The sequence below is a fragment of the Nematocida minor genome (genome assembly GCF_024244105.1).
Source record: "Nematocida minor strain JUm1510 chromosome Unknown 7903, whole genome shotgun sequence".
Taxonomy (NCBI): domain Eukaryota; kingdom Fungi; phylum Microsporidia; genus Nematocida; species Nematocida minor.
Genome location: NW_026250372.1, coordinates 18,998 through 34,622, shown reverse-complemented (window position 1 = coordinate 34,622; position 15,625 = coordinate 18,998). Strand labels below are relative to the sequence as shown.

Sequence of the window (15,625 nt, the reverse complement as noted above, 5' to 3'; positions counted from 1 at the left end):
CCTAGCATTTTCTTCCATTTATGGTTTTTCATGGTAAAAATTGATATTTTTTTATTTATAGTTCCTGTTATAACCTTACTCTCATTTACCCTATTTGTGCAATGCTCTTTAATGAGACATACTATATGGACTCTGCATAACAGATCTTTGCTAGCTCTCTTCTAGTCTCTCTTTTTCTGCAGTGTGTTAAATCTTTTCTATTCATTACGCCTTTGGCACTTATAAAGGAAAAAAGATAAATGTCTTACATGTTCTGTGCTCTATACAATATCATTTTTACATAAACCTATAAGCTTAGTCCATCTTCTAGCTAAACCTTCCATTGACTAGCTGCAGCAAGTGTAGTGTGCTATATAGGAGCACCAATATTCTTTATGTGGTATGCTAAAAATAAACTAAAATTTACCCTCTATGGGAAGCCCTTGATTCTTAAATTATTTTTTGTAAGTTAAAACTTTCAGAATGACCACAAGAGAAGTTAAATTGAAAATAAATGTGGAGGGAATACTAAACGAGTGCAAATCCATCAATGGGACAGACAATATAGATTTTTACATTACAGCTGGCACGAAGCCAAGATATTCTATTATGCTAGAGCGTATATTTAATGGGAATCTGGAAATAGAAGGCAAACACAGCGATAAAGAAAACGAAATGCTTTTAAACATAGTTAAGAATAGATTCTACCAGTCTCTTGTCGACAATAATCATCAAGCGCTAGGGATGCACTATCTATACGACGCACTGAAGGGGAGGCACGATAGATCAATTGCTCACGAAGCTATCTCTCTGGCCAATGACCTTATAAAGATAAATCCGTTCATATACAATCCAAAGTATGGAGTAACCAGAAAGTATGGTACAGATGGACCGATAAAAAGCATAGATCCAGACGATGAAAGTGCTGATTTAAGCGCTAGGACATGCACTCTAGAGATTGATGATGCAGACTTCCTGAACTTGAAAAGCTTGATGAGGCTTACCTCAGAGAGCCTGAACAGACAGAATCTAGACTATATCGCTGTTTTGGTGGGCTCAGTAGACATGGATGTTCTGAAGAAGTATTCATCTATAAAGTCGTACTACACTTTGGAAGAGCTATACGACCTAGGCAAAGATGGTATGCCGCTAGCAGACTATGGGCTCAACCTTATTTACGAAAAATATTACAGAATTGAAGAGTTGATTGGTCTGCTGAAAGACATGGAGAATAAATATAGCGAACCTAAGGACATAACTGCAAAGGTTGATGAGATATTTGCGCACAAAAAAGACGACCTAAAAATAATCATTTCAGTTGCCAGTAGTCTGAAAAAAATTAAATATGAGAAAGAGTTGCTCAACTACATGATCCAGACACTGGAGTATCTAGTAAATAACAACTTGCTGTGGAAAGAGGCAGATGAGCAAAACACACTGCAGATAAAACCCGACTTAAGTAACTTCTACAAAAACTGTGTAATTGGTACAGGTTTAGATAGGATAGTAAGTGATAGGTTGCACAGATTAGATGCAGAGATAAAAATACAGGAAGATGCCCTAGAGAAAGAGGAACTAAACTACAGTCTAATAGAAGATGGTGGAGAGAAGGAAGAAGCGATTACTTCGATGGATAAGCTAAAAGAGAAGATATATTCTCTAAAATGCGAGCACAAAAAAGAAAAAATACAGTGTAGCATCATTGAGAAGCTCCTGCATAGCTTAAGATGCTTATACCAGCTGAGCCCACAGCAGGAGAAATACATGCTCAAAAAGATAGAAGAGTTTGTAAAAGCACGGAAATTGAAGATGGAGGTAGAAGAGCCAGAAGAAGAAAAAGAAGTAGCAGAGGCAGCAGGAGTATCTGAAGAAGTAGAAGAGATATCTGAGAGGCATCAAGTGCTACAAATGGATAAAGCTAACAAAAGAAATTCTAAAAAAGGCATAGTATTAGCTGCTGTGGCAGCTTGTACTACTTTCGTGACAACAATGCCACTCGTTAGAAAAAACTCAAATAACTAGGCGATGAATGCTGCTAAAAGTAGTAGTTTATTCGGTATAAGGAAACAGTATATTATGCGCAGAAACTAAATAAGGAAGATAAACAAGTCTGAGATACCACAGCCTGTGTAGCCCCAATGCCCAGCCTAGAATTCAAAATAAACTACACTTGTTTTTAAACACTGCAATAGGTGTACATTGGACATTTTTTCTATTTAATGCACAGTTTTTTCTTTTTATTCCTAGCTTCTAGCATTCTTCTAAATAAACCTCTACACAGACATATATGTACACTTTTTATTACTAACAGATTTAAGTTTACGAAAAAGTATACACTTTGGATTTGTCACTATATTAATAGGTACTGTGGACGTAAAAAGAGGAAGTATTCTATACTCATTGATGCTATTTATTTATTAGCTGATTTACTGGACTCTGCACTGCTGTCTGTACAGTTTGATAAAAACATCAAGAATCTCGTTGTGTGCTCCTAGGTTAGATCTGCTTGAGTTCACATTCCGGAACACTACAAGCTCTGTTTCTGAACTCTTTGTTCTTTTGGATAGTAATTTGCGCATCTCTTCATGCAAGCTGTCTAGTTTATAGCCTATTCTTCTCCTTCTGCGCTGTATTATAGCATACTGCCGTTTTGTCTCTTCTGTTTGTTGTACACTGGAGTCATTCAAATTGTCCATCTGGGTCTCTATTTCTTCCACATATTTTTCATTTTTACTGATCTTCATCTCGAGGTTGTTCAGACTCGTATTGTTACTATAGCTCTCAATATCCCTGTCCTCTAGCCAGTTGCATATCTTGTATGTCTGTTTTTCTGTTCTGCTGCTTCGTATGCGGCTGTCTTTTAGACAAAAGCCTTGCAGCTGGCTGTTTTTGTTGTGCTCCCTTGACTCTACAGCAGCAATAAACTCAGCGTACTTTTTTGATATCTCTTTTTCCTCAAATCCTTTATTTAGCACACAGTGCGTGTACTCATCCATGCCTTCCGGCACTCTTGCACACCACACCGCTTTAGCATTCCCGTCATTATCTTTGCTGGAATCGCAGTTCATGGCATAGCACTCTGTGCTTTTTATTTTATCTGGCAGTATGTACAGATTGTTGTAGTATGAATACATGTCTGAATACTTTGGGCCCATGTATTTATAGTTGTGCGTGTACACATCAGGCTCTCTCTCTTCCAACTCCACTGACTCTATCTCTCTATGCTTATTTGCCAGCTCAACAAAAAGGCCTATATCCACTGCCGACCGCATCAGAGGCGTAAGAAACAGCGGGATGGGAATAATGACCTCGCTGTAAGAGTTTAACGGCCTGAACTCTGCAAACGTAAATCTTGTGGTGTTTACATCTTCTTCGATATTATAAAAGACTACCTCATACTCTTCCAAGTCTTTCACTGTTTTACTCCTCTCTTTCTCTTTGATGTAAGTCCACTTTCTGGTTTTTTTGTTCACCCTAAAGGGATAAATAGCATTTGAAATATTTTTTATTTCATACAGCTTCTTTACATATTCTACTATGTCGCTAATTGTATGCAGGTAGTGTTCTTCACCGCTTTCATCAACACATATGGGCATGCACAGCCTTCTAGGCAGGCCAATTGTGTTGTCCACATAGTACACATGGTAGTGTATGGGCACATCAGGCGAGATGTTCCATCTGTTCTCCTCAAATGCATACTCTGCTCTCAATACTCTTTTATCTGCAGCTTGTAGTGATGTATCTGATACTATCTCGCATTTCATATTTACCTGGTTCTTTATTATGCCTTTTCCTGCCAGAATGTATTTGTTTCTTCTGTCAACGACCTCTGCATTTTTGTAGAATGTGCCAAGAAGAGCGTATATGTCTCGATACAGGTCAATGGCTCTTTTTCTTTCCAGCTCGCCCTTGTCATACACGTCCTCAAGAGCACTGTATAGCTCACTATACACACACTCGTTTATTCTTTTTTTTGCATACTGCTGCACTACTTCGTGTACTCCTAATAGAATTTGGCAATTTTTCTTCCTTGCAGCTGTGTCTTTAGAAATGCATGTGTCTTCTATAAACTCTTTGTCTATTTTGGAAAAGTCTTGGTACACTTCAGGCAGCATCATAATCATGTGCACAGCGTATGCCAACGGATGGTACTTCTTTTCTACTAGGTAAAATCCATCCTGTTTATCGATCATTCTGTAGTCTATTTTGAGACATTCGCTCATGTAAATATCGCCCAGGTTTTTATTCCAGACAGTTGGAGGATGGTCTACATTGATTCGCAAAGGCTCGTTCTTTTCCATGTATGCTTCCATGTCATCAAACAGCTCGGGGTAGTATCCTTCGAAGCTTTTTACCATTTCTATGTACTTACTGTTTTCCCCATTACTGAACAGCTCCTTCAGCGCTAGAAGATCTTTATACTTCATGCTTATGCTTGCAGTTCTGCTTGCAATGAAGTACCACATCGCATTCTTCTCTATGAGAGGGGCAGTCTTCTCTGAAAACTCGCGAATGTCTATTCTAAGTTTTGTCTGGTACAGCTCATTCTTAACTGCGGCGATCAGATATTTTTTTGTATACTTATTCTCGCACATTGTGTTGTAGTTTAGCTTATACCTATGCCTCCCTAAGTTTTCCAGTCTATTGCTGTTCCATCGTCTGATGTTGTAGTTCTGTTTTTCTATTCTGTGTGTTTTTTTTGTGGCCAGCTTTTTTTCAAGCGCCATTTCCTGGGTATTGATCTGCATTGGATGCTCGTTATTCTTCATCATGATTTCAACTTCCTGCTGCATACAGGCGATATCAGACTCTTTCTTTGATCTGGTATCACCTTTTTTTTGTTTTTTACTGCTGTGCTCAGGCTGGTGGCCAAATGTATTCATTGCACTTTTGACCTCGCTTGCTCTTCTTTTTTCTCCTGCAGACAGATTGCCAGCACTAATCCTTTTCTCGGCGAAGGCATTTGCACTGCCTTGGCACTCTGCAATAAAGAGAGTAAGGAGCATTGTGCATAGAGCTAGAGTTTTTCTTAATTTCAGGATTTTCATGCTAAAAAAATGATTTTCGCATTTATGGCTCAAGCCAAGAGAATATCTTTCTATTTTTCTATCCTACAAACTATTTAATCTATCTATCTTTCCTTGGTCTGTATTCTCATAAACATCAGGCTGGCTTGCCAAGGCACAAATGCTTTAATTTGATGATGAGGGAGAGCGAGAGATCAGAGATGAGCATAGAGAATCTATGAGAGATATGCAGAGCATGATAATAGCATATAGTAGGAGCAAAACAATCAGATGCTAAATATACAATGCAAAGGGCGCACTGCAAGGATCTGTTGTCCAAGTAGAACCTTTAAAGAAAATAAGACCATAGGCATTTTCTTTACTCTGCATGCTGAAATTAAACTAAAAGTTTTTACCTTTGGAGATTCTTGTTTTTTAAATTATTCCTGCAAATAAAACTTTTAGATGGCTGCAAAAGAGGTTCAATTCAAGATAGATGTGAATGGAATGGTGCAGGCCTGCATGACTGTTAACAGTGTGGATGCTTTGAGCGAAGCTGTTCAGTCCTATAATAGAATAAGTTTTATGCTTATACTAAAATACATACTCGATGGGAATCTGAAAATAGAAAGTACGCACAGCCCTGAAGAAAAAAAAGTTATCCTAGACATGGTTAAGAGTTCTATGTACCTATACTTTGTGTACAATAGCAGCATGTTAAGACTTATATGCAGAATCCACGACTCGCTAAGAAGCGGAGCCAGGCAAATGCTGAAAAAAAGGTGCATTCTTCTGATCAATGAGCTTATAAAGCCAAATCCATTGATATACGACATAGACCACGGAATCACTCGAAAGGTTGATATGCATGAGCCGCTAGATGATATAACGGAAGATGATAACCCAGATCTGAGCCCTAGAACATGCACTCTGGAGATCAATGACACAAATGCTTTGGGCCTGAAAGGCATGCTTCAGCTTGTGACAGAGAGCCTTGATAGACAGACTCTGAGCTATATATCCAGTTCGGTGCAATTGGAGGACATGGATATTTATAAAAAATATTTGTCCATTAGAGAATTTTACACTCTAGATCAGCTGTACACGCTAACTAAAGACGATGTGCTACTAGTGGACTATGGGCTAAAGATGATCTGCGGGAAATATCTTAAAATCGAAAAGCTGATCAAGCTGATCAGAGAGATCAGAGTTGTTTCTACTAAATACCAGGACGTGATTGGCAAAGAAATCAGCAACCTGTTTAGCCCTGAAGACCTGAAGATAGCCATTTCCATCTGCAACCATCTAGAAAAAATTGCAGCAGAAAAGTCGGCACAGAAAAGGATAATCAAAGCAATAGGATACATGGCACATCACACTAAGCTCCTGGACCAAATGGACGGGCCAAAGGTAGTAAAGGTAAAGGCAGATTTGAGCGATTTTTATAAAAAATATGCAGGTGATACGTGCCTAGCTGAACTAATATATAGAGAAAGAAACAAAGCGTTTGAGGAAGTGCCAAAGAATAAGGACCTGCTTGATATGGAAAAAGCAAACTACAGCGAAAAAAGAGAGAGCTTTCAAGAGTGGGAAAACAGCGCAGACCGTAGTTCTCCAGACTACAGCCGGATAGAGAAAGAAAAAAAAGAAGAGCTGGAAAGGATAAGACATAGAATTAACTCTCTAGAAAACACCATATACTTGCTAACATATGAGGATAAAAAAGGGTATCCAGAGTTTCATAATATTAAGGAACTTTCAACTGCCTTGGATGAATTGCCAGGCTTGAGTCTGCTCCAGAAACAGTATCTGCTCAGAAAAATAAAAGAATTTGGAAAAGCAGTGGATATAAGAGTTGTAACAGACGAAGCAGAAGAGAAAAAAGTGCCAGAAGAAAGAAAATCCTTCACAATAACAACTAGCCGAGTCAATATAGTTAAAATTCTCATGCTAAGTGCTATTTTTATAGCCGCATCAGTGCTACTGATTAGATTCTCAAAGAATCGTGCAGTTTCTGGAATCAACCATTGTACTATGAAGAAATGGCCATTCATAATGAAGTAATACGACAGGTTAAGATACACTCTAGAATATACATGTAATTGAGTTGTCTTAGACAGCTTGTTCTAGTTGGCTAACTTATTTAGCATTCTCCGGTTACATCCTGGCATTTTGAGTTTTCATGTATATTAAATATACAAATAGCCATAACTAAACAATAAATACCTCTTGAATTAATGCAGAGTAAATAAAAATCTACATCTAGCAGAGTATCCAGTCCATCATATCTGTTTATTTATCTTCTTTTTCAGTGTAAACCAAAAGTAAGATATTTTACCACGTAACACTATACTAATACGATGAGCTTAAAAACAAGTATAGAAGAGAGAACATGGCTGGCTTTCTTCGGCTCTACTGCAAGGGCAGGCAGCTAGCAGCTGGAAATGCCAGCCTTTTTTGCTATTTTCCGTAGAAGATGAAAAAATTGCAGTTACTAAAAATTTGCATGACAATTAACAAAGAAAGAGTAGACAATAAAATACTCAGTCTGTTAGAAAATGGAGTGAAAAACAAACACAGATCAATTATTGGCGTGTGCGGAAAAGTGAAAGATGTTGTCCACCACGTCCATTCTCTGCTCTCTAGGTACACAATTAGGCCGCGTGTGCTCTGGGTGTACGAGAAGGAGCTGGAGGCCAAGACGCACAAAATAGGAAAGGCAAAAAAAAGAAGAGGAGCCGGAGAGTGCGTCCTCTCAAACTTTGAATCGTTCATTGTAAATACCGATATAAACTACGTGTTTCACAGCGAAGCGGAAAAAGTGCTTGGAACAACCACGGACCTCTGCATCCTCCAAGACTTCTCGAAAATCAGAGCCAACTCGCTGGCAAGCGTAGTGGAAAGCGTGAAAGGAGGAGGGGTAATACTGCTGCCCGTTGATGAAACAGATAGCATATACACAAGAAGACTCTATCACCTGCTCCAATCAGCAGACAACTATCTTATACTAGATAGCCAGATGAATGTTTTGAAATACGAGAGCCAAAAAGAGACAGAGCTAGAGACAGAAAAAGAGAACAGAGTAGAAGAAAAAGTGCAAAAAATAAAAGAGGCAGCAAATCCTCTTAATCCACTGAGCATCATAAGCGCAAACAGCACAGCTGTTCTAATGCGGCAGTGCAAAACAGAAGACCAGGCTGACGCCGTCTTCCAGCTCTCGCAGATACTGGAGAGGAGATCTTTAGTTGCGATCACAGCAGACAGAGGGCGCGGGAAATCAGCTGCTCTGGGGCTGTCAATTGCTCACGCAGTTGTGAAGGGAATGAACGACATTCTGATATCTGCTCCGCACCTGTCGAATGTGCAGACTGTTTTTGAGTTTGCAGTGACCGGTTTGGCAGCGAATGGATATAAAGAGCAGTTTGACTTTTTTATTGAATACTCAAAAACTTTTAAAAAATTAATTGAAAAAATAACGGTATCAAAAACGCACTACCAGACCATCAGATTTGCAGCACCGCAGAAACTGGGACACTCCCCATCTATGCTGGTTGTGGACGAAGCAGCAGCTATTCCTCTGCCGATTCTCAAGGAAATGCTGGGGATGTACCCGACGATGATCTCTTCAACAACTGCTGGATATGAGGGCACAGGGCGCGCTCTGTCTCTGAAGCTATTCAAGTCCCTGAATCCTGAAATTATCAGATTGGAAGAGCCGATTAGATACAGCAGAAATGATCCTGTTGAGAAGTGGCTAAACGGCGCGCTTTCGCTCGCTCCGGAGATACCGAAGATGATAACATTCCCAAAGCACGAAAAGTGCAGGACTTACAGCGTGAACAAGTCTCTTCTTTTCTCGGGCCATGAGGAAACAGAAAAAATTCTGAAATCGCTGTCCAGCATACTTCTGTCAGGGCACTACAAAAACAGCCCAAATGATCTGCAAACTCTAGCAGACGATGAGAACCACGCTTTGGTTGTCCTGCTGACAGAAGACGGAAGGGTTCTCGGGCTCGCGCAGTGTGTGAAGGAAGGCAGCAGAATGGAAATGGACGAGACACAGAAAGCATACAACGAAAAAAGAACAGAAAAAGGGAACCTGATTCCCTGGTCAATTTCGCAGTACTTCCTGGACATGGAAATATTCGAGCAGCTGGGCATGCGGATAATCAGAATAGCGATCCACCCAGACGCACAGTCCATGGGATACGGATCGTACCTGGTCAATGAGATCGTTAAGGCAGCAGACGGTAAAAATGAAAATTTATCAAAATCTCAGATAGGCGGGAGCGATAGCAGCAATGTTCTATTTTCTGCCTTGTCGCTTTGCAAAGTGGACTACATTGGCGTGTCGTTTGGAGTAACACAAAAACTGCTGGACTTCTGGCTTAGACTGGAGATGAAGCCTGTTTACCTGAAACACACATTGTGCAAAACTACAGGGGAGCACTCGCTTATCACAATGAGGCCGCTCTCAGACAGAGCTGCAGAGAAGATAGAGAAATACAGGAAAGAGTTCACTGAAAGATTCTTAGAGCTGCTTCCAGGATGTTTTAGCGCAGTTCCCACGGTTATCGCGCTGCAGGTGGTAACTCCAAACCAAGCAGGAGTAAAAGTGTTCACAGAGGAGCAGGTGCGAAGAATGCAGCAGTTTGCGAGGTGCAACCTGGACCTAAGAATTGTGATTGATCTGATCCCAATGATCGCAAAAGAGGTTCTGAAAACAAAAAAACAGATAATTTCGTCTACACAGAAAATCATTCTGCTTGCCGTAGGGCTCCAGCACAAGACGCTGGAAAGTGTCTCGTCAGAGCTAAAACTGCAGCCGTCCCAGGTGAAGATGCTTATTGCCAAGGCTCTGTCGTCCCTATCCAGCAACAATGGGCAATAAGACAGAAGAATAAATAAATTACAAATAAAGAAATTTTAAGGTTATGTTAATGCAGCGGAGAATAGACTCTATTTGTGGTTCTGGTTAATTTGCAAAGTGCGCTGACTAAAATAAAATCCAAGATAAAATTTGTTAAAATTATTAAATATAGCCCCTCACCAACAATGCTAGTGGATTAATGATGGGACTATTTTTGTTTGTAGTGTAGTGGAATGAAAGAGTCAGAACACAAAAACAGAAATTGCAAAATTAAAATATACGCCAGAATACAAAAGAAGAACTGGTTTGGTGTAAATATCCACTAGCTAAGTATTACTGCGCAATAGATAATGCATTCCATTTGAGATGTGTTTGTGTGCAGAGGATGCGAAGGATGGCCTGGAAATACATTGTCTAGAAATTGGCAAAACTTGCAAACAAAACTTGCAAAATTTCTTTTGCCATTTTTTACAATGCAAGCCAAGAAAAACAAACATGCCATTATGAAGTATCTGGAAGAAAGGAAAAAGCCGACTGTCTACGACATCGAGTACAACATGGATGAAGTAGACAGAGAAATATTGCTGTTTTTAAATCAAAAATACTCTTGGGCTGACGAGAACATGTACGAGCTGGTTATGGACAGGCTGGAGAAAGAGCACCACTATCTGCAGAGAATAGCAATCACAAAAATAACGGAAAACGAAGAGCTCTCAGAAGAGTGCAACATCTGCGGCGAGAAGGAAACAGAAAATGACAACTTTCTCGTTTTTTGCGATGGCTGCAACATAGCTGTGCACCAGTCCTGCTACGGCGTGCCCAACATTCCAGACGGCAGCTGGCTGTGCAGGCCCTGCTTGCTTTCTCCCAAAAAGGTAATAAGCTGCATTTTGTGCCCAATATCTGGCGGGGCGTACAAAAGAACAAGCAATGGGTTCTGGTGCCACGTTCTCTGCGGGCATTTAGTTACCGGCGCAAGATTTGAAAATACTTCGCTTGTAGAACCGGTGGACATTGAAGATGTGCACAGAAGCCAGCAGCAATGCCTGGAGTGCGGGTTTAAAAAAGGCGGAGTGGCGCCGTGTGCTTACTACGGGTGCAGAAGGTACTACCATGCAACGTGCGCTGTGCAGTCAAAGAAGTACATTGATTTGTCAAATTACATTATTTTCTGCCACGAGCACGATCCGCAAAAAAAAGCAGAAAGCGTCCTCACTCGGTCCCCAGACGGAAACTATCCGCTATTGGAGCATACGCCAAGCATTAGAAACGCAGTTCCCCTGTGGATTCCGCAGAGAAGAATACACTCCGAGATCGAAAGTGTGGCCATAAAAATATCAGACTACGTTGTAAACAGAATTGTAAATAGAGACATGAAAAACATCAGTAAAGACTCCTGCGATTTTGTGAAAGACATGTTTACTGCATGGCAGGCCAGAAAGAAAGACAGGCCTATCATAAAAAGACTGCGCATTGATGCCGTATCAGAGGGATTCAAAGACTGGGGAAAGGTTGAGACAGTTGAGCGCGAATTTGGAAAAGAGGAAAGGGCTATTTTGGACAAGTACGCATTGCCATCTGAAATTATTCTGCCAAAGAGTGAACTTCATCTCTATGAAATAGCGGTGCTTGGAGCATACAAAGTGCAAAAGTCGTTGGAGACAGTGAGAAGGCATGCGAGTGAAATAAACAAAAGAATAGCCGGTCTGGAAAATGAGCGGATAAAAATATTCTCGAAATACATACCGAGATATCAGCATATAAAATCGCTATTTGACGATTTGGAGCGCACAGATAGACACGATCTATTCAGAGAAATCGTTACAGACGACATTGCCCCAGGATACTCATCGGTGATACACAACCCCATCTCTCTGGAGACCATACAGGACAGTATCAATGGATTGAAGTACAAATCGTTTGATCAGATGGTGAAAGACGTAGAGCTATTGATTAGCAATGCGTACAAGTACAACGGACAGGAGTCATTTATAGGAATAGAAGCGCACAGGCTCGAAGAAGTGCTTGCCGTCTGGAAGATGCAAACAGGCGACACAGTGCTGGCCAGGATACTTCCAGACCCGTATCTACCGTATGTTATCACAGCCTCCGAAGTAGAAGCGGTAAAAGACGGAATAAAAATAGAAGATAAAGTAACAGGAGAGATCCATCTGATAGAAAGAAAAAGAGCAATAAAGCCAAAAGACAACCAAACGATTATCAATGCCCTGCAGGAGCTGAATAAAGAAGCAGGAGTAACGCAGGAGCAGGAAGAAAAACAGAAAAAGTACATAAACGCCGTTACACAATAAAAATAAAATAATATTAAAAGATTTAGGCTCAAGACAGGATTACATTCGCCGTGTGCATAAATATAACTGCACAGGAATAATTTGCATTTTTAAACTGGATGTATAGTTTTTGTACAAAAAGCTCATAAATCTGCCAATTTATTAGTTTTGAAGAACGCACACTTATCTTCAGCTGTGCTCATTTCATTTTGTTGAACTATCGCTGTTGCAATTATCATGCACACTGCAAGTTAGAAACACACACTGTCTGTCCAGTTATTGTTTCTTTTTGTTCTGTCTTAGTGTCTACTGCTTTTTTCTCGCTGGATCTATTTATAGCACCAGAATAGGCATCTCTTGTGTAGATATTGTAATTGTTTCTGCCAAAGCACCGCACAACTATCTCTACGCGTTCTTCTGGGCTTATATTATCCGAGTTTATAACGATGTTCTCTATATGCTCTGGTATTATTACGTCTTTTAGCGTGTGCGGTCTCTGCAATTCTTTTTTAACTGAGGGGTAGTCGTGGGTGAGATCCAGGTACCAGCAGTCATTCAAAAAATAAATATCATCATCTCTGTAGCTTTCACTTTTTTTGATCGTGATATTGTTCCTTATCGTGAATCTCGTGAAAGGGTGTATGTACGTAGCTGGCGTCATTCGATAAAACCCTGTGCTAACGCGTTTTATGTTGTTGAACTCTGCATTGTACGTTTCTCTGGGCTTCTGTATGTGCTCCAAGGTGTAGCAGTGCTGGTCTGTGTTGAGAATGTTGTTGATTACCTTGCAGTAGTTGTTTGCTTCAGGTCTTACCAGCCGCAAATAGTCTGATATGTGCATTCTGTGTATGTACTCATTTGGCGAGTTGTATGCGTCTCTCATGAGCCGGTCAACTTCTTTCCCCAAGTTGTACAAAAATGTGTTTATGGTGAGATTCCAGCTGAGCAGCTTGTTTTCCATGATGTCTATGCCATAGAGAACAGCGTGCAGATAGAGCATGTTGAGCACGTCCACGGGGTGGTTTAGCGTGTATCCGCTGTTCTCTTTTTTTTCTCCGCTGTGCAGACTCTTAACCGACAAAAATTGTCTTTTTAGCTCGCTTTCTTCAGAAGATATTCCAAACAGTCTGCGCAATGAATCGACCAGTACTTCTTCAGAGTATGGCACACGAGAAGGGTGGTTGACTATTGCGTTGTACAGGGCTGTGCTTTTTGCATTGATCACGTCTGCTCCGTTATTTGTTCTTTCAATCAGCTCCACCAGAGCGAGCTTTACCTTTTCCCAGTTATCAGAAATCTGCAGATTTTCAGGGCCAAAGCATATGCACACAACCACCTTAACTATGTTGTTCACCTCTTCCTCGTACATGAGCGATAGCAGCCCATCAGGCGACAGGCTGATGCTATCGCACACTTCTTTTTGGGAAATGTACTCTTTCAGCCATTTAATGGCGCTTTCTGTTCCCAGATCTGCCATTCCGTCTGCGTCTATGCTTCCTTCAGAGACAGTTGAGGCAGCTGCCTCTTTAAGCAGCGCGCACAGCACAAGAATAAACAGCGCATGCATCAACTTCACTCCTACTGTTCTTTTAGTCAGGATCATCGCTGGATAAAAATATTTTATTAATATAGAAACAGGGATACTTTTATTCCCAAAAAGACCATCAATCACTTCCAATAAGAAAATTTGCGAAATGGAAAATAGTTAGCATAAGACAGCAGTCTCTGGCTGGCTAAGAAGCAGTGTGGCATACTCGAGTGCTAATTTGCCAATTAGACCGTGCACACTGCAAGTGCATTTTGCTTGCTAATTTTCACTCCATAGGAGTTGTCACAGTGCTGTATCTTGTTGTGTGTAGTAGTCGGATTTTCTGTGCCATACTAAGAGATCCTTTCTGCTTCTACTTTGAAGCTGCTCTTGTAAATATTTCCAGAACTCTTCTAGCTGATCAAATCATGCTTTTTGCTATCAGTTTTCGTAAATATAATCGAGTTGTTTTTTCCACTCATGAAATTACTTCTGTCTATTGCGGTGTTTATCACACTCCTGGTTTCCATATTCAGCATAAATATTGTAAATGCTGAGAAGAAAAGCATGGTGCAGCAGAGTGCACAGGTAGACATGCCTCTGTCTGAATATGCGTTCAAAATGCTTAAAACGTCTTCGAATGAGATTGAAGACAGTGATGAATCCATCTCGCTTAGCATTCCAAATGAAACAGATGAAGGCATTCTGCGCAGTATGCAAAGTGATTCTCCAGCTAAAAAAACTGCAAACCAGAGCGAGAAGAAGTCTCAGCACAACTTTATTTGTGAGAATAGCAAACTAAATGCGAATGGAATAGCTTTTTTCACAGGGCCGTGGGACATTGAGAGATTTGAAGAAGATGTTTGGAGAATATTCAATGCTAACAAGAACAGCTCCTGCTCACATCAGATGCGTGATAACGTAAGAGTACTGGAATCCCTGGAGAAAACGCTTGAGATAAAGGAAGAGCTGGACACAGAAATGACAAGCAGCATACAAGAGATGGAAAAGTTTCTCAAAAGCCCAAAGAGCAGTGAGATAAAAAACATCACAAGGAATAGTTCAAACATACTCAATAGACTAAATGGCTACAGAGAATGTGAGCTAAACAGTGTTCGAGAGAGTCTAAAAGAATACGAGAGCAAAGCAAAAGAAAACATAAAAAATACGTGCTATTTAGAAAACGTCCATTATTTCTTCTACAGCATAGAAGAAGGCATGTATAATATGAATAGAATCATAAAAAACCTTACAAAATACATGCTAGGAGGAACCTTTCATCTCAACAATTATTTCAAATGTTCTAAACATAATGCAGCTTTAGGTGAGGAAATGGTAGAAACACTTAACCTTCACTATAATGTTGACTACAACAGGCTAAAAAGTTTGTTTCTTAGTTTCGATGATGCACTAATGCAGCACAAGCTATGTTTAGAAGGATACACTGACTGCATTGGCCAAGTAATAACACTTTCTAGAACAGAAAACAAAATAACAGCAGAAAAGTCCATAGCTATAATCCGAGATGTCTTAAAGATTGAGAAAGAGTACTTAATGTGCAAAGAGATAAGAGACATAAGAAACAAAATGAAAGAGATGCTCAAGGATGAACTAGGCTCTTCTGGCGCTAGGGGCGTAATAGCAAGTGGCCATTATTGGGTTGCTAATCTAATTTCCATTATTTCTGTGTTATTAAGCTGTGGAATTAGTGCTCGCTGAAGTATTTCCTATAATAAACTTATTGTTTGGATGCTATGCATATGTGTATAGTATATTTTATGTGTACAAATTATTTGTATTTTCACTCAGCTTTTCTTTTCTGCAATTCACAAAGTAAAAAAGCACTACAAACTTTCTAAAACTAAACAGTAAATGTTTTTGCAAATTATTTTCTGAACACTTTTATTCTTGTTTCTCATCTTTGTTAATGAAAGTAAAAAACTTTACAGCA

The 15,625-nt window shown here is 40.0% G+C and overlaps 7 protein-coding genes across 7 annotated transcripts; 5 read left to right on the top strand and 2 right to left on the bottom strand.

Annotated features, from left to right (window-relative positions):
• Window positions 1-462: 462 nt before the first annotated feature.
• On the top strand, window positions 463-2,001 carry NEMIN01_1991 (uncharacterized protein; the record flags this gene model as incomplete). Its single annotated transcript, XM_051477933.1, has 1 exon — window positions 463-2,001. One exon carries the CDS (start codon window positions 463-465, stop codon window positions 1,999-2,001), a length of 1,539 nt encoding a protein of 512 aa, XP_051333893.1.
• Window positions 2,002-2,405: 404 nt separating this feature from the next.
• Window positions 2,406-5,027, bottom strand: NEMIN01_1990 (uncharacterized protein; the record flags this gene model as incomplete). Its single annotated transcript, XM_051477932.1, has 1 exon — window positions 2,406-5,027. The coding sequence occupies one exon, from the start codon at window positions 5,025-5,027 to the stop codon at window positions 2,406-2,408; it is 2,622 nt and encodes an 873-aa protein (XP_051333892.1).
• A 423-nt stretch (window positions 5,028-5,450) lies between these two features.
• Window positions 5,451-7,049, top strand: NEMIN01_1989 (uncharacterized protein; the record flags this gene model as incomplete). Its single annotated transcript, XM_051477931.1, has 1 exon — window positions 5,451-7,049. The coding sequence occupies one exon, from the start codon at window positions 5,451-5,453 to the stop codon at window positions 7,047-7,049; it is 1,599 nt and encodes a 532-aa protein (XP_051333891.1).
• Window positions 7,050-7,491: 442 nt separating this feature from the next.
• On the top strand, window positions 7,492-9,876 carry NEMIN01_1988 (N-acetyltransferase 10; the record flags this gene model as incomplete). The annotated part of the gene is made up of 1 exon (XM_051477930.1): window positions 7,492-9,876. The coding sequence occupies one exon, from the start codon at window positions 7,492-7,494 to the stop codon at window positions 9,874-9,876; it is 2,385 nt and encodes a 794-aa protein (XP_051333890.1).
• Window positions 9,877-10,328: 452 nt separating this feature from the next.
• Window positions 10,329-12,167, top strand: NEMIN01_1987 (bromodomain and PHD finger-containing protein 1; the record flags this gene model as incomplete). Its single annotated transcript, XM_051477929.1, has 1 exon — window positions 10,329-12,167. The coding sequence occupies one exon, from the start codon at window positions 10,329-10,331 to the stop codon at window positions 12,165-12,167; it is 1,839 nt and encodes a 612-aa protein (XP_051333889.1).
• Window positions 12,168-12,381: 214 nt separating this feature from the next.
• On the bottom strand, window positions 12,382-13,749 carry NEMIN01_1986 (uncharacterized protein; the record flags this gene model as incomplete). The annotated part of the gene is made up of 1 exon (XM_051477928.1): window positions 12,382-13,749. One exon carries the CDS (start codon window positions 13,747-13,749, stop codon window positions 12,382-12,384), a length of 1,368 nt encoding a protein of 455 aa, XP_051333888.1.
• A 405-nt stretch (window positions 13,750-14,154) lies between these two features.
• Window positions 14,155-15,393, top strand: NEMIN01_1985 (uncharacterized protein; the record flags this gene model as incomplete). Its single annotated transcript, XM_051477927.1, has 1 exon — window positions 14,155-15,393. One exon carries the CDS (start codon window positions 14,155-14,157, stop codon window positions 15,391-15,393), a length of 1,239 nt encoding a protein of 412 aa, XP_051333887.1.
• Between the last annotated feature and the right edge of the window lie 232 nt (window positions 15,394-15,625).